This window comes from Podarcis pityusensis (assembly GCF_964106645.2).
Source record: "Podarcis pityusensis genome assembly, chromosome: 4".
Taxonomy (NCBI): Eukaryota; Metazoa; Chordata; class Lepidosauria; order Squamata; family Lacertidae; genus Podarcis; species Podarcis pityusensis.
In genome coordinates this window covers 5785522-5807700 of record NC_138027.1, presented here as the reverse complement: position 1 = coordinate 5807700, position 22179 = coordinate 5785522, and the positions used below count along the sequence as shown (strand labels likewise).

The following is a 22179-nucleotide window of genomic DNA, read 5'->3' as shown; positions in this document are numbered from 1 at the left end:
CCCCCAACCTAAATCGAGCCAGGAGCAAGAGCGCCTGGCCACCCGGCTGACTCCGGGGCCAGGAAAACCCTGGAGCCGATGCAGGGAGAAGAAGGAGAGGAGACGGAGAAGGAAGAGAAAGAGGAAAGAGAAAAAAGAGAGGAGCCCTGACCTTGCCGCTGAAGACGAGAGGTAGGAGAGCACAGGGAGGGCAAAGATACATGGCCGATCCCAGGCCTGACCTGAGCCTACTCCACAGCGGCTAGCGCCCCAAGAGAGCAGGCTGGGGCCCAGAGGAAGGCCACGCAACAGAGGAGACCACAGAAGAGAAGATATTACTTCTTATTTATTTATTTTTAATAACTTTTTTTCTCTTTCCAAAAAAAAGAGAGAAAGTGTTCCCGGATCATTTGAAAAAAAATCTGATAACCTTACTCTATACGCACTGGCGGAGGAAGAGGAGTGTGGGGGGAGCGCACCGTCTCCGGTAGGGTGCCATTGCGGCTGCTCCCCCCACCCGCGCTGGGAGCCCCGCCCTGCAGGCAGAGCACCACGCCCCCATAATACTCGCCAGCCCCGCCCCTGCTTGCTCTCCGCCCTCCAGTGCCGGAGCATGAAGCTCTGTCACTGTCTATACGGGCCCTTGGGTGCCCAAGGGAAAGGAGTAGGTTTTTTTCCTTATAACACACACCATGAAGCAGATCACAGTGGTGGTGGTGGTGGTATTATTATTATTATTTTATTATACCTCACCCAACTGGCTGGTTTTCCCCAGCCACTCTGGGTGGCTTACAGCATATATTTTGTTGTTGTTTAGTCATGCCCCACTCTTCGTGACCCCCTGGACCAGAGCACGCCAGGCACACCTGTCTTCCACTCCCTCCCGCAGTTTGGTCAAACTCATGCTGGTAGCTTCAAGAACACTGTCCAACCATCTCGTCCTCTGTCCTCCCCTTCTCCTTGTGCCCTCCATCTTTCCCAACATCAGGGTCTTTTCCAGGGAGTCTTCTCTTCTCAGGAGGTGGCCAAAGTATTGGAGCCTCAGCTTCAGGATCTGTCCTTCCAGTGAGCACTCAGGGCTGATTTCCTTCAGAATGGAGAGGTTTGATCTTCTTGCAGTCCATGGGACTCTCAAGAGTCTCCTCCAGCACCATAATTCAAAAGCATCAATTCTTCAGCAATCAGCCTTCTTTATGGTCCAGCTCTCACTTCCATACATCACTACTGGGAAAACCATACCTTTAACTATATGGACCTTTGTTGGCAAGGTGATGTCTCTGCTTTTTAAGACGCTGCCTAGGTTCGTCATTGCTTTTCTCCCAAGAAAGCATATATATAAAACAGTAAACACTGAACATTAAATTGGGCTGCCATATGTCTGGATATTCAACAAGTTGTTGGTTTTTACTTTTTGAAATATGGCGGCCCTTCATTAAAAAGGGCACACCAGGAAGTACCTGGAAAGGGGCGGAGTTTGGAGCCGAGTGACAGCTTGAGCTCTAAAGGGGTGGGGCTTGGAGCAGCTGCAGCTGTTGCTAAGGATTTATTTGGCACACTCTGCGTTGTCGGGCGGAGTGGCGTTTGGCAGGACCGGAGCGGATTGGTGCGTTCATTGACATTGATTCTGAGGGGGCAGGATCCGAGTGCTCAACAAGCCAACCGAAGAGCTGGGAGGGAGGGACTCGAAACTGAGCCCGCTTGCTATTGGAGCTCTTGAGTCTGAGGAGGCAGTTTGAGTTTCGAACGGTGCAATGGGGGCTTTGAGGGGGCGGGCCTCCGGGCTGAGTGGCAGCGGAGAGCTTGGGATGCTGAAACCAAATGACAGTTGGACCACTTGAGGAGGGAGGGGGGGAATGTTTTGGCGGGAAATGGCTGAGGAGAAGCTGCTCAAGGCCTTGACTTGGTTTTCCCCACAGAGGCTGGGGATATTTTGCTCTGAGGTGGTGCTAGAGATGCTCCTCCTCCTCCTCCTTCTTGGACCTGGTGTGTTTTTCTTAAAAATAGAATAAAATCCCATACCCTCAGTATAAAGGGTGCCTCCTACAAAGCAGGGATGAGGAACCTCTGTGTGGCCCTCCAGATGTGGCCCCCAGGTCCTGTCATCCCTGGCCAACAACATCTGGCAGGCACCAGGTTCCCCACCTGCTGCCCTGTGGAGGTGGGAAGAAGCTGAATGTTGGAAGAGTCAGGGCAGAGGAAATAAACTCCTGATTTGCGCAGTTCAGCTGTGGAACTCCCTGCCACAGTAGGCAGCGAGGGCCACCAACTTGCATGGCTTCCGAAAGGGTTTTTAGACCAATTTGCGGAGGGGGAGACAGCTATGGATGGCTGCTAGCCGCAACGGCTGAGCTGTGCTTCCCGGGTTGAAGGCAGCAATGCTTCTGAATCCCACTTGCAGGAAACCGCAGGAGAGGAAACGGGTCTTGCGTTCGAGTCCTGCTTGCGGGTTTCCCACTGAGGCCCCTGCTTGGCCACTGTGAGAACAGGATCGTGGACCAGACGGTGGATTATAGTTTGGTCATCATTTGTTGTAATTGTTAAGAGTGAATTATAGTTTAGTAATCATTTACGGTAATTGTTAAGAGTGGATTGTTAAGAGCTGATATTTTGAGAGTTTGTTTTATTCTGCACTATTATATCCCAATGGATTGTTGAATGTTGCTTTATTTGATATAATCTCAAAGTTAGGTTTTTATTATGACTTTTTTGGTATTGGATCTGATTGCTATAAGATGTGTGGTCTTTTGCTGGGTATTTTCTTGTTTTCTCAGCTTGTAAACCACCTTGCGTATAGTACGTGATGTAGAAAATTTAAATGAAACGAAATGAAATTGGCCTGATCCTGCGGCTCCTCTTATGTTCTTATGAATGGGCTGCTGCTGGGATGGGGGACAGTTAAGGCTATACCCTACTTTTCCGTGTATAAGACTAGGGTTTTTTTTATTTAAAAATTATGTTCAGAATTGTGGGTCGTCTTATACACGGATACAGTTTTCCCCCATTTTCTCAATTTGGAGTCCCCCAAAATAGGGTGTGTGTGTGTGTTATACACGAGAAAATATGGTAATTGTAAATGTATTTTAAAACTTTTGTTGGAAGCCGCCCAGAGTGACTGGGGAAACCCAGCCGGATGGGCGAGGTATAAATAATAAAGTATTATTACCGTATTTTTCTGTGTATAAGACTAGGTTGTTTTTTTACCAAAAAAATAGGTTTAAAATTGGGGCTCATCTTATACATAGGTAGTGCTGAGGAGTGTTTTCTTAATTTGGAGTCCCCAAAAATAGGGGGCATCTTATGCATGGGGGCGTCTTAAACACGGAAAAATCCAGTATTATTATTATTATTATTAAAAATACTAGGACACTTCATTTCCTTCATTCCTCTCCCTTCCTCCATGGGACTTTCCCTTTGCACCTCAGCGACGGCACTCGATTCTTTGCAGCTGAGCAACTAACAAGTTGCAAGTTTCAGCTGCCGGTGGCATTTCCTTTGGCAACTGGAAGGCCTTGGGCCAAATGTGTGCTAACCGGCCCTCCAGCTGCCAGCCTAGTGTCACGATCTGGTTTATGGGCGGTCGAAGTCCCGGCTGAGGACGTCGGGACCGGGGGCAAGACAGCGGGGTGGGAGCAGGAACGGGAGTCCGGAAGCCACGAGTCCGGAAGCCAAGGGTCTGAGGGTCAGAGAGCCGGGAGTCAAGAAGCCAAGGGTCCGAGGATCAGGAAGCAAGGAGTCAAGAAGCCAAGGGTTTGAGGATCCGGAAGCAAGGAATCAAGAAGCCAAAGGTCCGAGGATCAGGAAGCAAGGAGTTAAGAAGCCAAACTCAGCAAGGCAGGAAGTGTGTTGCTGTGGCAAAGAGCCAAAGGGAAATGCTGACCTTATATCCCTTCCCGGCTCTTGCCACCAAGTGCTGTGAGTTACCAAGTGGCCTCACCTGTGTGGCCATGCCTTGCCTCTTCAGAACAAACTTAGGAAAGCCCCAGTCCTGGGAAGCCCTACTGGTCACAGGGCCTGGCTCCTGCACGCACTCCTGACACCTAGAGGCAAAGTGGCGTGAACAAAGTAGGCTTGCGGCAACAGAACATAGTAGCAGAAGATGGAGACCTTCCTTCGAGGAAGACCTTTGGCTGGCTGGCCCTGCAGTCCTTTGTGCAGTTGGACTGCTGGAACAAAAGGATTGAAGCAGTATAACCATGTAGAGGATTAAGCTATTGCAATTTGTTCGCACACGGGGCTTCCTTTCAAGATTTCCTGGAAACTCCAAAACAGATACTTGGCCAGTTCTTAAAGAGCTCTTACTCAGCGGCAGAGGAAGCCTCTTGGGCACCCATAGGGGTGGGGCAAACCACTCATAGGGGCATAGGGACGTGGCATGGTGCCGATAGGGACATGGCGTGGTGCCCATAGGAATGGCCCATCCTTTTGGGCACTCTGTGCGTCCCGCCCGCTGCCTCCCCCCCAGCTGTAGGGCAGCTGAGGCCCCACACCACACCCCATCCTTATGGGCGCCGGGTGTCCCTATTGGTGCGGTGGCGTTCCACCCACGGGGGCAGTCAGCGCAGTGATGATCCGCCCAAGGGGGATTTTGTCATACCCCTCCCAGGGATGATACCCAGGGCGGACCGCCCACACTGCACCCCCTTTCTCCGCCACTGCTCTTACTGAGCTGCCCCTTCATTTCAGGAATCAGGGCTTGATAAGTATTTCTGATAAGCCTTAAATGGCTTGCCAGCTGAAAGACTGCTTCCTACCATGCCAGCCTTCCCAATCCTTATTCCTAGTCCTTTTCTCTGTTATCCTGAAGCACGTGAAAGTAAGGTAGGTACCCACTTAGAGTGAACAAGGCTCAGGCAGACACAGCTTTGGAGAAAAAGAAGGTGAGGTTTTACTGCTGAGCAATAAGGACCCAGTTGGAATCTCTTCCAAAGAACTGGGACCTCGAGAAAGACAAATCCTGAGGTCTTTATACCTGAGCAAATCACAGCAAATCACAGATCATGAGACAGTCATGAGACAGTCACGAACGCCAGCGAAAATTAGCATATTAGCTTGCTTCTTGCCATGCTTACGGCCCCTGGTCAAGCGCAGAGTTCTACTCCCAACTTCTGCTTTCCGTTGTCTGGACAAATGATGCACAATCTGACCTTTTCCCCAGTTCTGACAGAACAGGGAGTTTTGGAGTTTTTGTGGTTTGGCCCTTCCTGTTCTTGTGGATTATTTTAGCCTGCATTTGAGGGGGATTTTGTACCAGTGTCTCTGATTCATGTCTTCCCCTTTGTTCAGGGTACAAGGATGTTTCTAGGTGAAAGGTCGGTTCTAAAGTTGCTGTTCCAAGCAGTTTGCAGTTAGCTAAGGCAAAAGCTTTCCTTTGATTCAAAATGGATTATAAAAATACTGTAAGCCCTGATTATGTGTGAGCATATGTGAATATATTGATTACTGATAACTGATTATATGAATAGCATAAGGGTAGCCCTTCTTTCCTTGCCTCAATCCCACCATCTATAGTCACACATGTGGTGGCTGGAGCAGGCCAGGGCACACCATCTGTGATAAGTCTTCCTTGGGCAGGTCCATCTTGCCCCCTCTGGTGTCATTCTGGTGCCATGCCTACAGTTGGCACCAGACAGTTTTATTTGCCTTGGCTTTAACAAAATAAACAATCTAGCTAAGATGGCTATAGGTTTATCTGTTCTGCTGAATTTCACAGGCTGTTTTTAATAGATTTTTTTGCTGCTTACTTTTATCTATTCACTTGTTGATTTTCATGTTGTTGCTTTAATTGCTATCTCTTGTTTTATCATGCTGTTGTAAGCTGTCCTTCACTGAAAGGTGGCATTAAAACCTTTTAAATAAAATTCAAAACTAAATTTACAACTAAATTTGGCTCTAAAGCATCAGAATGGGAAAGAAGATATTCCATGGATTGCAAATGTTGATTTCACTGTTCTGTTTCTTTATAGGTTTTGTACAACCAACACAAAAATACATTTACTCTGAAGTAATAGTGCCAAAGCGGCTGGAATCAAGGGGCAGCAAAGTAATTTTCCTTTTGAATACCATTTGAGTTGCTCCAGATATTTCTTAAAACTTAATTTATTAAAATGCAATCAGTGATCTAGTACTTACTAGACCAGAGCTTTCAAAACTTTTCATGTTGGTGACACACTTTTAGACATGCATCATATCGTGACACAGTCATTATTATTAGTATTTATTGAATTTATATACCGCCCTATACCTGGGGGTCTCAGTAATTCAGTTTTGCTAGCAAACCGGAGGTTCAAATAAACCCTTTCCAGCTCCAGGAGGATACACACACTGCAGCGTCGCGACACATAGTTTGGAAAGCTCTGTACTAGAGTTTGGTGTGTGTGTGTGATATATACTATACTCATACTCACACATATACATATCTTCTTTCTTCTTTGGTGATCACTCATAGCCGAGTAAGTTTGTCTTCCATAAACACGGTTTTAACAATGAGTCCGTAAGTGACTGTGGAGGCCAGTTCTGGACCCACACGTCCTTCCACAGTGGGGACATAGGCTTCTGGGCGGGAGTTGATCACGGTGTAGATTTGCCACGCGTGCCTTCCTCTTGGCACGTTCTCCCTTTCGTCCTGAGTTTGAGTGTCTTCAAAGCCCATGACACCTTTGGTAAAGGCTGTTCTCCAATTGGAGCGCTCGCAGACAAGTATTTCCCAATTGTTGGTGTTTATACTACATTTTAAGGGACACGGGTGGCGCTGTGGGTAAAACCTCACTGCCTAGGACTTGCTGATCGTAAGGTCGGCGGTTCGAATCCCCGCGGCGGGGTGAGATCCCGTCGTTCGGTCCCAGCTCCTGCCTACCTAGCAGTTCGAACGCACCCTTAAGTGCAAGTAGATAAATAGGTACCGCTTTATAGCGGGAAGGTAACGGCGTTTCCGTGTATGGCGCTGGTGCTGGCTCGCCAGCTGCAGCTTCGTCACGCTGGCCACGTGACCCGGAAGTGTCTTCAGACGGCGCCAGCTCCCGGCCTCTTAAGCGAGATGAGCACGCAACCCTAGAGTCGGACACAACTGGCCCGTACGGGCAGGGGTACCTTTACCTTTACCTTTATACTACATTTTAAAAGATTTGCCTTGAGAAAGTCTTTAAACCTCTTTTGTTGACCACTGGCATACATGCATACACACTGATGGAGTTCATTGCTTGTAGAACATTATTTTTCTATTTTAATTGCTGGATGGCTGTGAGTTAACATTTACTATACCTATCTCCCCTGACACAGTCTCTAGTCTGACATGACTTCACCTCCCTTTCAAAAATCTTATTGGAGAGTTTGGGAAATCGTGCCTTGGCTGTTTCCAGGCCTGTTCTTCTTTAAATCACAATAGCATAATCTTGCTGAAACAAGTTTGGAGAAAGGAAGGGGGAACTAAAATGAATTCTTTTCTTCTCTGTACGAACACTAATTTTTAAAAAGTAACAACAAAAGATAATCGGTGTCTGATTTCCCTATCAAAATTTATTGCTAGTTTTGACATCATTTGCTCCCAGAATGTGGTACATAGAGGTATAGTCAGAACACTGATAGACATGAATAGGTCTAATCAAGTTTACAACCAACTGATTTATATAAATAAGTACATAACTGTTAGATTAAGCTTTTCTCATAAGCTCCACCCTCTCCAAGCTTGAACACATGATAAATTCTCAGGGAGGATGGTAATGAGAATTAATTAACCGTTCTGTATTCCCCCCCTTGTCTAACTTTAGACAGATATATCTTATATTATTAAAATGGAAGAAAATGACAGAGTTGTTCGTCTTAAACAGAGGTAAGTGGCTGCATCCATTGATAAATTGTTGAATGTGCGACTTCTGACCCAAGAGGCATTCCCTGTAGATGTGGAAGACTACTCTCTTTTTTTCTTATTAAGATATAATATAAGAATAAGATGTGAAAATAGAAATGAAAGTTTGAGCCCATCGCTGAACAAAGTAACTTTCAGAGGAGTAGCTATCTTAATCCATTGCAATACTTTACCATGCCTCAGAGATTGCAACTAGCCAACTATAATTCTGCCATTTAATTTATTTTAAAACTTTCAGATCTTTTATAACTGCAAATATGCCTATTTATACATATAATGTGAAGGGAGACCGGATTGCAGATTATCCATATATTCAGGTAAATTTTATTCATATGCACCCCAATAGTTTAAGGCATTAGGAGACACGTGCCCATTTTTTTTAAAATGGGCATGTGAAAATGTAATTTTTTTACGGTAAATTCTGAAAGTTTATGTAGAACTCAGGTAGATTTATTTTCAGTGTCTGGAGTATCAATACTTCTGGTTGAAACCCAATATCTTTTTCAAACTGTTCTGCATTTTGCTCCTTTTACATTTTTTAATATGTAATTGTTTTTAACTGTTTTTATACATGGAACTGTTTTATATATATCATACTGTAAATCGCTTCAAGATGCCTCATGAGAAGTGATTCAGAAATAATAATGTGTGGGTTTTATGATGAATCACCTGGATTTGTGCAGGATGTCAAAGTTATTAACCCTGAGCTGAGCATGGTTCAATCATTTTGTCAAGCTGTTCTATTCAACTTCATTTGATTTTTTCCCAAGGATGTGTATTTGGTCCTTGCAGGATGACTGCTATTACGGTGGATATGTAGAAGACGCCTTAGACTCTCAGGCCTTCCTCTCTACCTGCTTTGGGCTTTGGTAATAAAGATTTTGGGGTAGAACTGAAAGAGAGCTAGATACCATGAGCCTTAAGTTGTGAATAATTGTGCCTCTACAGCTATTCTCAGAGTAGATTTTATGCAGACCTCCCTCTAGAAGAGTTGGGTAAAGCAACTGTCTAAGTTTAGTTTAGTTTTCATATCTTGTATATGCAAACACAATGATAAGGCACTGTGGAAAGCAGGCAGTTTTTGGGACCCAAGACATACTTGTTATACCTTCAATTCTAAATATATTATACTTTCAATTCTAAGTAGCAAAATAACATCAATTCTTAAGGAGCTATATGATGAAATGATTCAAATTATGACTCTTCCAAGTACATGGAATGAAACCTCATAGCAATATACATAAAGTTGAATGCCACAGGCTGTTCTCCATCTTAAATGTGGATTATAAATTTTTGGTAATTATAACGGCAAACAGATTAAGCTGTGTTATAGGGCAGTACATCAATGAACATCAAAGGGCTTTATTAGGGAAATATCTCTCAAAGATAATATACAAGCCATGATAAATATATTAGACAATGCAACCCATACAGCAAAACCTACTGTTCTATACTTAGTGGGAACTCACCCAAGCTAAAATTTGATTGGGCCAGCCAGATAAATATGATCCAGGACCATCAATTGCCTTTCCCTGGCTTAATGCATTTGCTGATTTGTTGACTCTAAGTCTGTCTTTTGGGTTTCCGCCCCAACCCCCCAGGGGACATGTGCAAATTGGGACTTTATGCTATGAAATTGAACCTTTTGAGAACTCTTCCACATTTCAACACCTTATTTATCGAAAGACTCCAGAGCACCTTGAACCGTGCAGAGGAATAATTGAAGATGGAACATATTTAGGAAGTGAAGCTGGAGAAATAAGAATAGTTGACAGTGATGGCCCAATTCCTTCTGCCATGGAAGTAAGTAGTTTTTGGTTTTGCTGAATCTATACATTAAATTGATTTTATGTACCAAATGTGGCTTAAATAGCCTAAGCCTAAGATCCTTCTTACTTGTTTGGGGATGTAGAAAGATATGTTCCTGACTGTTGGGGTGGGTAGAAGGGAAATGGAAAAGCTCGGTTCCCACCATCAATTTTGATAGTTTCAGCCATTCCACATTGCTGCTTGGTGGGAAATAATAATAATAATAATAATAATAATAATAATAATAATAATTTATTTATGCCCCACCCATCTGGCTGAGTTTCCCCAGCCACTCTGGGCGGCTGCCAATCGAGTGTTAAAAACAATACAGCATTAAATATTAAAAACTTCCCTAAACAGGGCTGCCTTCAGATGTCTTTTAAAGATAGGATAGCTGCTTATTTCCTTCACATTCCACAGGGTGGGCGCCACTACCGAGAAGGCCCTCTGTCTAGTTCCCTGTAACCTCACTTCTCGCAATGAGGGAACTGCCGGAAGGCCCTCGGCACTGGACCTCAGTGTCCCGGCTGGATGATGGGGGTGGAAATGCTCCTTCATGTATTCAGGACCGAGGCCGTTTAGGGCTTTAAAGGTCAGCACCAACACTTTGAATTGTGCTCGGAAACATCCTGGGAGCCAATGCAGATCTCTCAGGCCCGGTGTTATGTGGTCCCGGCGGCCACTCCCAGTCACCAGTCTAGCTGCCACATTCTGGATTAATTGCAGTTTCCGGGTCACCTTCAAAGGTAGCCCCACATAGAGCGCATTGCAGTAGTCCAAGCGGGAGATAACCAGAGCATGCACCACTCTGGCAAGACAGTCTGCGGGCAGGTAGGGTCTTAGTCTGCGTACCAGATGGAGCTGATAAACAGCTGCCCTGGACACAGAATTAACCTGCACCTCCATGGACAGCTGTGAGTCCAAAATGACTCCCAGGCTGTGCACCTGGTCCTTCAGGGGCACAGTTACCCTATTCAGGACCAGGGAATCCCCCACACCCGCCCGCCCCCTGTCCCCCAAAAACAGTACTTCTGTCTTGTCGGGATTCAACCTCAATCCGTTAGCCGCCATCCATCCTCCAACCACCTCCAGGCACTCACACAGGACCTTCACCGCCTTCACTGGTTCCGATTTAAAAGAGAGGTAGAGCTGGGTGTCATCTGCATATTAATGGACACCCAGCCCAAACCCCCTGATGATCTCTCCTAGCGGCTTCATATAGATATTAAAAAGATATTTTAATTAGAATAGATATTAGTGACATCCTCTGTTGCTGAATATGGTGCTCTTTGAAAGAGAGTAGGGATGGTAGTCTTGACCGGGAAGGATGTGGAGTGTGAGCAGGGGCACCAACTTGCCCCGCACATTGAGGGGGCCCGGCATCACATGACATCATATGCACAACATCATGCGCTGGGTGGGAGGTGCCAGGGGGGCCGTTGCCCTGAGCGTGCAATCTGGGGAGATGCAAACCAGGCACCCCCTGCAGAGATCCCCGTTGCACCCTGCCAGCGGCAGGGGCTGGAGAGCACAGAGAGTGAAGATGACCCTCTGTGCCTGGCCCCCGCCGACACACAAGCGCCTGCCCATTGGCAATGGGGGATGGGGAGCGTGGAGGGTGTGTTTGCAGGTGGGAGGCTGATCTGTTTGCGGGGCCCTCAATATTGGGGGGCTTGGCCCCCTACCCACAAATATTAAGGGGGACGAAGCCCCTTTCACCCTGTATAGTTGATGCCTCTGAATATGAGAAAGGAGAAGAAGGGAGACTATAGTGTAAGTTAGGGGCACATTTGGTTATTGTATCTGCAGAAGAAACTTTTTGAAAGAGGAAGATCTCTAACACTTAACATACAATGTTAAATAATAATAATAATAATAATAATAATAATAATAATAATTTATTATTTATACCCCGCCCATCTGGCTGGGCTTCCCCGGCCACTCTGGGCGGCTTCCAAAAGAATATTAAAATACTATAATACATCAAACATTAAAAGCTTCCCGAAACAGGGCTGCCTTCAGATGTCTTCTAAAAGCCTGGTAGTTGTTGTTCTCTTTGACATCTGGTGGGAGGGTGTTCCACAGGGAAGGCGCCACTACCGAGAAGGCCCTCTGCCTGGTTCCCTGTAACTTGGCTTCTCGCAGTGAGGGAACCGCCAGAAGGCCCTCAGTGCTCTACCTCAGTGTCCGGGTAGAACGATGGGGTTGGAGACGCTCCTTCAGATATACTGGACCAAGGCCGTTTAGGGCTTTAAAGGTCAGCACCAACACTTTGAATTGTGCTCGGAAACGTACGGGGAGCCAATGTAGGTCTTTCAAGACCGGTGTTATGTGGTCTCTGCGGCCGCTCCCAGTCACCAGTCTAGCTGCCGCGTTCTGGATTAGTTGTAGTTTCCGGGTCACCTTCAAAGGTAGCCCCACGTAGAGCGCATTGCAGTAATCCAAGCGGGAGATAACCAGAGCATGCACCACTCTGGCGAGGCAGTCCGCAGGCAGATAGGGTCTCAGCCTGCGTACCAGATGGAGCTGGTAAACAGATGCCCTGGACACAGATTTGACCTGTGCCTCCATGGACAGCTGTGAGTCCAAAATGACTCCCAGGCTGCACACCTGGTCCTTCAGGGGCACAGTTAACCCATTCAGGACCAGGGAATCCTCCACACCTGCCCGCCTCCTGTCCCCCAAAAACAGTACTTCTGTCTTGTCAGGATTCAACCTCAATCTGTTAGCCGCCATCCAACCTCCAACCGCCTCCAGGCACTCACACAGGACCTTCACTGCCTTCACTGGTTCTGATTTGAAAGAGAGGTAGAGCTGGGTATCATCTGCATACTGATGAACGCCCAGCCCAAATCCCCTGATGATCTCTCCCAGCGGCTTCATGTAGATGTTGAAAAGCATGGGGGAGAGGACAGAACCCTGAGGCACCCCACAAGTGAGGGCCCAGGGGTCTGAACACTCATCCCCCCCCACCACTTTCTGAACACGGCCCAGGAGGAAGGAGCGGAACCACTGTATAACAGTGCCCCCAGCTCCCAGCCCCTCAAGACGGTCCAGAAGGATGTTATGGTCGATGGTATCAAACGCCGCTGAGAGATCCAGCAGAACTAGGAAACAGCTCTCACCTTTGTCCCTAGCCCGCCGGAGATCATCAACCAGTGCGACCAAGGCAGTTTCAGTCCCATGATGAGGCCTGAATCCCGACTGGAAGGGATCCAAATGGTCCGCTTCTTCCAGGCGTGCCTGGAGTTGTTCAGCAACCACTCGCTCAATCACCTTGCCCAAGAATGGAAGATTTGAGACTGGGCGATAGTTGGCTATCGTGGCCGCATCTAAAGATGGTTTTTTAAGAAGCGGTTTAATAACCGCCTCTTTCAGCGGGTCTGGGAAGGCTCCCTCACGGAGGGAAGCATTCACCACCCCACGAAGCCCATCGCCCAGTCCTTCCCGGCTAGCTTTTATAAGCCAGGATGGGCAAGGATCAAGGAGACAAGTGGTTGGTTTCACTCGTCCAAGCAGCCTGTCCACATCCTCGGGGGTAACAGATTGGAATTGATCCCACACAACTTGACTAGACAGGACTCTAGCACTCTCCCGCCCCGGCCCTGCTCCCACGGTGGAGTCTACCTCTTCTCGAATCTGAGCGACTTTATCTGCAAAAAACTTTGCAAAGTCATTGCAGGAGATCATGTGGCCGCTACTGGGCCCTGATGGAGCAGGTGGTTCCGCTAAATTGCGAACCACCTGAAAGAGTCTCCTGCTGCTGTTTTCCGCAGATGCAATAGAGGCGGTGAAGAAAGTCTTCTTCGCCGTCGCTATCGCCACTTGGTAGGCTCGACATTGAGCTCTAACTCGTGTCCGGTCAGATTCAGAATGGGTTATCCGCCACCGGCGCTCTAGCCGTCTCAACGATTGTTTCATTGCCCTCAGATCCGTGGAAAACCACGGGGCTGTCCGGACTCCATGCAATCGGAGAGGGCGCTTTGGAGCCAAACAGTCAATAGCCCTGGTTAACTCCACATTCCAGCGGGCCACCAGGGAATCAGCTGAAAGGCCATCAACATGGGATAAAACATCCCCTACCACTCTCTGGAAACCATTTGGATCCATTAAGTGGCGGGGGCGGACCATCTGAATCGGTCCCGCCTCCCTGCAGAGGGGAAGGGTCACGGAGAAGTCCAGTTGCACCAGGAAGTGATCTGACCATGGCACTTCTTTGGTTTTGCTTTTACTTAATGTCAGATCACCAACATCCATAGAGGTGAACACCAGGTCTAAGGCATGCCCGTGGCTATGAGTTGGGCCAGACTTATTCAGGGACAGCCCCATGGAGGCCATGCTTTCCACGAAGTCCCGAGCGGCCCCTTGTAAGGTCGTGTCGGCATGGATGTTAAAGTCCCCTAGGACAACCAAACTAGGTGTCTCCAGGAGGACATCCGCCACGACCTGAAGCAGCTCGGGCAGGGAATCCTCGGTGCAGCGGGGAGGTCGGTACACCAATAGGAATCCTGTACTGCCCCTATTGCCCAACTTCCAACTGCCCCTATTGCCCAACTTCCAAAACAGCTTAAAACAACAGTTTAAATGTTTTTAAACTTTTTAATACTGCATTTTCAATTGTTGTAACCTCCCCTGGGAATATGAGTTAAGGGTATGTAATAAATTAAAATAATAATATTATTCATTTCAATCTATTGTTGCAATTTTTTTGTTGCATACGATTGTATTTTTATTGTAAGGGTGATTCTTAAGTTTGGTTCTGTATAAGCCACCTAGATAACTTCTCTTATCAGGTTATAAATAACTAAACCAATAAATTTAACTAGGGTAAAGGATGGATGAAATAGAATTATTGGGGTAAGAGCTTCTAGCTGAATAATGGGTATAGTTGTTTATTGTAAGGTTAATTTTAGGTGATAGGCCTGTTTAGGTTTCTTCTAAAGGAATATTCATGGTACATTTCTGCAATGAAACTTTGTTTTATGTATATTTTGTTTCAGCTAGATGATCTTGAACATGACCCGCCTGTCAGATATCTAGAATATTATGCTGTTGTTGACAAAAGCACGGTAAATGTTGCCATAGTAAATGTTGCCATATTTATTTACTAGCAGCCTCATATTTGGTGTTGCTCAGGAATTCTGAAACCAAAAAAACAATGCATTTTTTAAAGGCTTGATGTCCACTGTCTTGAGTCAAAATTTTGTCCAATTGTATCTAAACATAGACAAAAACCTCCTAATGCAAAATTTTGTTATATATTAAGAGGTCTTCAAATGCATATCAAGCAGACCTTTCCACCTTAAAATATATGGTAGGCTTATTACCATTGTTTATATCCTGCCTTTCAAGATATAAATCATGCCAAAGTGGCTTACAAGTAACATATGTATAGTAATACACATGCACATATACATACACTAAGTCAACAAACACCACTATTGCCATTATGTGAACCATCTTTTGAAAACCACAACACACACGTAACTAGCTGTAAAGTACCATAAACATGATATGTAATAAAACTGTAATTTTAATCATCATATCAAAAGCACAGTTCCTGATGGCAACATATCATATCTTCTATATGTACAGTGGTACCTCGGGTTACAGACGCTTCAGGTTACATCCGCTTTAGGTTACAGACTCCGCTAACCCAGAAATAGTACGTCGGGTTAAGAACTTTGCTTCAGGATGAGAACAGAAATTGTGTGGTGGCGGCGCAGCAGCAGCGGGAGGCCCCATTAGCTAAAGTGGTATCTCAGGTTAAGAACAGCTTCAGGTTAAGAACAGACTTCTGGAACGAATTAAGTTCTTATCCCGAGGTACGCCATTTCATGCTGATACCTTCCTTCTGCATCATCCTATATCTGAAAGTGTGACAAACGGAACTGATTAGTAACAAAAGGCAGCTAATAGTAGGATAGTTGTCAGGATACACCCTTGTTTCGCCCATTGGGCTTCTTCAGTGACAAGGTTTCCAGGAAATTCCTCAGTGGGTTTTAGAGGTTGCTTCTATATAAGCATAGTTTTAATGGTTACAGTGGTGCCCCGCAAGACGAATGCCTCGCAAGACGAAAAACTCGCTAGACGAAAGAGTTTTCTGTTTTTTGAGTCATTCCGCAAGACGAATTTCCCTATGGGCTTGCTTCGCAAGACGAAACGTCTTGCGAGTTCTTGCGAGTTTGTTTCCTTTTTCTTAAAGCCGCTAAGCCGTTAATAGCCGCTAAGCCGCTAATAGCCATGCTTCGCAAGACGAAAAAACCGCAAGACGAAGAGACTCGCGGAACGGATTAATTTCGTCTTGTGAGGCACCACTGTATTGACATTGAGCATCTTTGACCGGCAACTTCTGCGTTCCTGAGGACCACTTTCTACTTTCGGCTGGAAAAAACCCACTGAAGAATTTCCTGGAAACTTTGTCGCTGAAGAAGCCTGATGGGCGAAACAAGGGCGTGTCCTGAGAACTATTCTACCATTAGCTGCCTTTTATTACCAATCAGTTCTGTTTGTCACACTTTCAGACATAGGACGATGCAGAAGGTAGTTTTGCTTGTAACACTCTTAAGACGTAGGATGATACAGAAGGAAGATATCATTATGAAATGGCATTGGCAACAGGAACTGCATTGTAATCTTTGGACTTGACAATCCTTGGACTGTACGATACCAATACATATAGAAGATATGATATGTTGCCATCACGAACTGTGCTTTTTGATTAAAAAATTGACGATTAAAATTACAGTTTTATTACATATCATGTTTATGTTACTTTACAGCTAGTTACGTGTGTGTTGTGGTGTTCATATACATACACTGACACATACACCCACGCCCACACCAATCAACATAAATATTACAGATCTCTTTCAAGTTTGTTTTCAGGACTACAGACTTCCAGTTAAAACATATTGAGAGTTTGAGTTATTAGGATGTGTATAGTTATCCTTGGCTAGCTAAATGGAATAATCAGGATAGTTTATTGGGGGGGGCGGGATTACATTACTAATTTCAATAGTTGTTGAAAGATGCATATATCGCACACATTTTTTAATATCGATTGTAGTTTCTAATAGTATGGAGTATTTGTATTCATTTAGAATCTTAGGTTTATGAAACTCTCAACATACGATATTTTAATGAAAATTATCCAAAGGGGTATTAATGATGAGGAGGGAATTTGAATGCATCTGAAGAACCCAAGTCATAGTTAAACATTTTGTCTTTCCTTTTCTCTCCTTTAGTTTATTCTCAATCATCGCAATGAAACTCAGTTAGTGTTGATAATGCTTCGTATGATCTCTGATGTTCACAGCGTGAGTATATTTTATAAGACCTTTTCTGTGAATCTCATGGAGAACTGATTGCTGCCCCAATAGAAAACAAATCAGAGATCCAATATTTTGGTTTAGCTTTGATTGGGGAGTAGTGTGTCTACCCAAACACAAATGCTAGCAGCAAACAGGGGTGTGTGGTCCGCCCCGGGTGTCATCCCTGAGGGCGTGAATAAATGGCACACTGTGGGGGGCAGCACTTACCACCTGCAGCGTGCCCAAGCCACACGCCTCTTCTGGGAGTGATGCGGTGGCTCAGGGCCCCACACTGCCTGAAACAGCGGTGTGGGGCTTGCGTCCGCCAGGCAGACTCGCCGCAGCACTTCCGTGCGCACCTTGCCCCGCCAATGCCGCTCCGGGTGCCGGGGCAGCTAGCTACGCCCCTAGCAGCAAAGATGGGTCTTAGGATCTTTCTAATTCAGGTCTCATTACACACAGAAATGTGATTTTCTTCTGGATTTGTAGTTAGAAATCTAGTTCATCAGGTAGAGTTCTTAATGGTTGTTTGGCCCTGACCCTGCAAATATTCTTGTGTTTTTTAAAATCAATTTAGTGGTGCCCTAGAATTATTTCTTATCCTTAAACTTATTGTTTATATTTTATAGTATTTTTAAATAATGTTTTTCTTTGCATATAGTAAGTGTAGCCTCAGGCCATATCCAGTCTAAATAACAAACAGGTACACTTCCAGAAGATTAGAAAATTCAGGTGTGCCTTAAACTGGAGCTAACCTCTTTTAACTACATTGTTTTCTCCAAAAGAAAGATGTGAAACGGAATGATAACTGACCAGGGAGTCTCTAATCCCTTTGTTTGTGATTTCGTTTTCTTGAGAGATTCAGTCAAAAATGACCTATTTGAATTATTGTGCCCCAGTAGTCTAAGCGTAATGTTTTGTCCTTCCATTTGTGCAAGTGGGAGGCACTTGTAGAGACAGCCTGTGAAGGTAGGGCACTTACTATTTATTATTTTTCACTTTATTTCATACCATGAATTTTCAGTCGTGAAGGGCTGTTAAGGTAGCTTACAAATAAGACCATAACAAATAATGTAATAGAACATAATGCAATAAAGAATTTATAGCAGTAAAATAGCATAAAATATACTGCAAACAAACACTTAAAAAGCAACCGCATTATAAAAACAGAACAGCATCAGCATTCAAATTATTGAGGGATTAGGGTGATTTAGAGTACCACTATCAGGTTTTTTGGAAGAGAAGGGTTTAACAAAGAAAAAGAAAAAAAAGACACAAGACTACAGAACTTAACCCCAAAAGGGAATTTGAAGACAAGGGGAAAATACTACAAAGCATCAATCTCTGAACCATTGTTAGAAATATAAATTGGGAAAGCTATCTTTGAAAGAGTGGGGGTGAATGAGACAGACAGAGAGAGAGAATGTATTGGAAAGCGAGGAAGAAAATGTGAGGGGAGAGAGACAAAGAGATAAGGGGGATTGTTACCTGTCCCTAATCTGTTGAAACAAATGAAGTACGGTAAGTATGCTTGGCAGCATATTACATGCAAAAATTGGACCAGCTGTTCTCAGGCTTTAGTAGGGCAACCAGAAGCAGAAGGACTGGGAGCATAGGTGCAGCCAGGATTTTTGTTGGGGGGGGGACTTTGTTGGGGGCGGCAGAACCAATGTGATTGGTCAGTTAGTTAAATATTTTTATTGTTTTACTTGATATAGGGGGTCAGCTGCCCCCCCTGCCCCCCCCGGCTATGCCCATGACTGGGAGAGCAGGCACCCCCAAACCACAGTAGGATTTTCAGTGGGCATGACTGCAGGGTGTACACCCGGCTAGAAGTTCCAAGAGTCAATCAAGCAGATTGCTCTTAATAATACATCAAATACAGGAGTCCAAAAACAATTATAACTTTAGGAAAACAAAAGTATATTAAAATTGTCTGCTGTAAAAGAAGGTCCACTGGATTCAAATGGGTTGAAAGTGCCAGGGATGATTTCTGAAAATTGTTATAAAGGCTGTGTACAGTGGTGCCTCGCAAGACGAAATTAATCCGTTCCGCGAGTCTCTTCGTCTTGCGGTTTTTTCGTCTTGTGAAGCACGGCTATTAGCGGCTTAGCAGCTTTAAGAAAAAGGAAACAAACTCGCAAGAACTCGCAAGACGTTTCGTCTTGCGAAGCAAGCCCATAGGGAAATTCGTCTTGCGGAACGACTCAAAAAACGGAAAACTCTTTCGTCTAGCGAGTTTTTCGTCTTGCGAGTTTTTCGTCTTGCGGGGCACCACTGTATAAGGTTTTGGTATACTTCATCGAAAACTGGCAGAGCGGTGCCTTCATAGAAATGTAGAGTTGGAAGGGACCCAAAGGGTCTTTTAGTTCAAGCCCTAATGTCCCATTTCCTTGACACCCGAATGCAAACAAGACATTGTTCTGCAGCATCCAAGTGCTGTGACATTTGTATCGATGTAGAAATTGAGGGGTTTAACTTATTCAAAAGAAGAAGAAGAAGAAGAGTTTGGATTTGATATCCCGCCTTTCACTCCCTTTAAGGAGTCTCAAAGCGGCTAACATTCTCCTTTCCCTTCCTCCCCCACAACAAACACTCTGTGAGGTGAGTGGGGCTGAGAGACTTCAAAGAAGTGTGACTGGCCCAAGGTCACCCAGCAGCTGCATGTGGAGGAGCGGAGACACGAACCCGGTTCCCCAGATTACGAGTCTACTGCTCTTAACCACTACACCACACTGGCTCTCAAAAAGGAATATACCAAACATGAAGGGAAGAAGAGTAGCATTATATGTAAAGGTGTAGACTTGAGAAGCAATTCATGACTTGGAGCATGGAAGGCAGGTTGAGAGTGCATAGGTAAAAACTGTAGGAGAGGGAAATCGTGGTGTTACTGTGGGGGTCTGCTGTAGAATTCAAGCCAGGCTAAAACTTAGATGATGCCTTCCTAGAGCAGATTACCAAACATTCAAAAAGGAGAGAGATAGCAGTCATGGGAGACTTCAAGTACCCCAATATCTGTTGGAACTCATAATAATAATAATAATTTATTATTTGTACCCCGCCCATCTGGCTGGGTTTCCCCAGCCACTCTGGGCGGCTTCCAACAAAGATGAAAAATACACTAAAATGTCACATATTAAAAACTTCCCTGAACAGGGCTGCCTTCAGATGTCTTCTGAATGTCAGGTAGTTGTTTATCGCTTTGACATCTGATGGGAGGGCGTTCCACAGGGCGGGTGCCATTACCGAGAAGGCCCTCTGCCTGGTTCCCTGTAACTTGGCCTCTCGCAGTGAGGGAACCGCCAGAAGGCCCTCGGAGCTGGACCTCAGTGTCCGGGCAGAACGATGGGGGTGGAGACGCTCCTTCAGGTATACTGGACCGAGGCCGTTTAGGGCTTTAAAGGTCAGCACCAACACTTTGAATTGTGCTCGGAAACGTACTGGGAGCCAATGTAGGTCTTTCAAGACCGATGTTATATGGTCTCGGCGGCCGCTCCCAGTCACCAGTCTAGCTGCCGCATTCTGGATTAGTTGTAGTTTCCGGGTCACCTTCAAAGGTAGCCCTACGTAGAGCGCATTGCAGTAGTCCAAGCGGGAGATAACCAGAGCATGCACCACTCTGGCGAGACAGTCTGCAGGCAGATAGGGTCTCAGCCTACGTACCAGATGGAGCTGGTAAACAGCTGCCCTGGATACAGATTTGACCTGTGCCTCCATGGACAGCTGTGAGTCCAAAATGACTCCCAGGCTGCGCATCTGGTCCTTCAGGGGCACAGTTACCCCATTCAGGACCAGGGAATCCTCCACACCTGCCCGCCTCCTGTCCCCCAAAAACAGTACTTCTGTCTTGTCAGGATTCAACCTCAATCTGTTAGCCACCATCCATCCTCCAACCGCCTCCAGACACTCACACAGGACCTTCACCGCCTTCACTGGTTGATTTAAAAGAGAGGTAGAGCTGGGTATCATCCGCATACTGATGAACGCCCAGCCCAAACCTCCTGATGATCTCTCCCAGTGGCTGCATGTAAATGTTGAAAAGCATGGGGGAGAGGACAGAACCCTGAGGCACCCCACAAGTGAGAGCCCAGGGGTCTGAACACTCATCCCCCACCACTACTTTCTGAACACGGCCCAGGAGGAAGGAGCGGAACCACTGTATGACAGTGCCCCCAGCTCCCAGCCCCTCAAGACGGTCCAGAAGGATGTTATGGTCGATGGTATCAAACGCCGCTGAGAGATCCAGCAGAACTAGGAAACAGCTCTCACCTTTGTCCCTAGCCCGCCGGAGATCATCAACCAGTGCGACCAAGGCAGTTTCAGTCCCATGATGAGGCCTGTATCCCGACTGGAAGGGATCCAAATGGTCCGCTTCTTCCAGGCGTGCTGGAGTTGTTCAGCAACCACTCGCTCAATCACTTTGCCCAAGAATGGAAGATTTGAGACTGGGCGATAATTGGCCATTGTGGCCGCATCTAAAGATGTTTTTTTAAGAAGCGGTTTAATAACCGCCTCTTTCAGCGGGTCTGGGAAGGTTCCCTCACGGAGGGAAGCATTCACCACCCCACGAAGCCCATCGCCCAGTCCTTCCCGGCTAGCTTTTATAAGCCAGGATGGGCAAGGATCCAGGAGACAGGTGGTTGGTTTCACTTGTCCAAGCAGCCTGTCCACATCCTTGGAGGTAACAGATTGGAATTGATCCCACACAACTTGACTAGACAGGACTCTAGCACTCTCCCGCCCTGGCCCTGCTCCCACGGTAGAGTCTACTTCTTCCCGAATCTGAGCGATTTTATCTGCAAAAAACTTTGCAAAATCATTGCAGGAGAACATGTGGCCCGTACTGGGCCCCGATGTTGCAGGTGGTTCTGCTGAATTGTGAACCACCTGAAAAAGTCTCCTGCTGCTGTTTTCTGCAGATGCAATAGAGGCGGTGAAGAAATTCTTCTTCGCCGTCGCTATCGCCACTTGGTAGGCTCGACGTTGAGCTCTAACCTGTGTCCGGTCAGATTCGGAATGCGTTATCTGCCACCGGCGCTCTAGCCGTCTCAACGATTGTTTCATTGCCCTCAGATCCATGGAAAACCACGGGGCTGTCCGGGCTCCATGCAATCAGAGAGGGCGCTTCGGAGCCAAACAGTCAATAGCCCTGGTTAACTCCACATTCCAGCGGGACACCAGGGAATCGGCTGAAAGGCCATCAACATGGGATAAAGC

At 46.0% G+C, this 22179-nt stretch overlaps 1 protein-coding gene across 7 annotated transcripts in view; it reads left to right on the top strand.

The window, feature by feature from the left end:
* The first annotated feature begins 577 nt into the window (after positions 1-577).
* LOC308475088 (disintegrin and metalloproteinase domain-containing protein 26A-like) overlaps positions 578-22179 on the top strand; it is a 43113-nt gene continuing 21511 nt past the window's right edge. Inside the window, exons 1-8 of one of the 7 annotated variants that reach the window (XM_081001923.1) lie at positions 578-695; positions 5943-6019; positions 7743-7804; positions 8079-8157; positions 8633-8709; positions 9442-9643; positions 14650-14718; positions 16897-16968. In XM_081001923.1, the coding sequence (XP_080858049.1) occupies positions 593-695; positions 5943-6019; positions 7743-7804; positions 8079-8157; positions 8633-8709; positions 9442-9643; positions 14650-14718; positions 16897-16968 (741 nt within the window). In that variant the 5' untranslated portion in view covers positions 578-592. Of the gene's footprint in view, positions 699-1685; positions 1963-5942; positions 6020-7742; positions 7805-8078; positions 8158-8610; positions 8710-9441; positions 9644-14649; positions 14719-16896; positions 16969-22179 lie in introns of those variants that run through there. The other 6 variants (XM_081001922.1, XR_013985101.1, XM_081001924.1 and 3 more) reach the window with 6 other exon arrangements.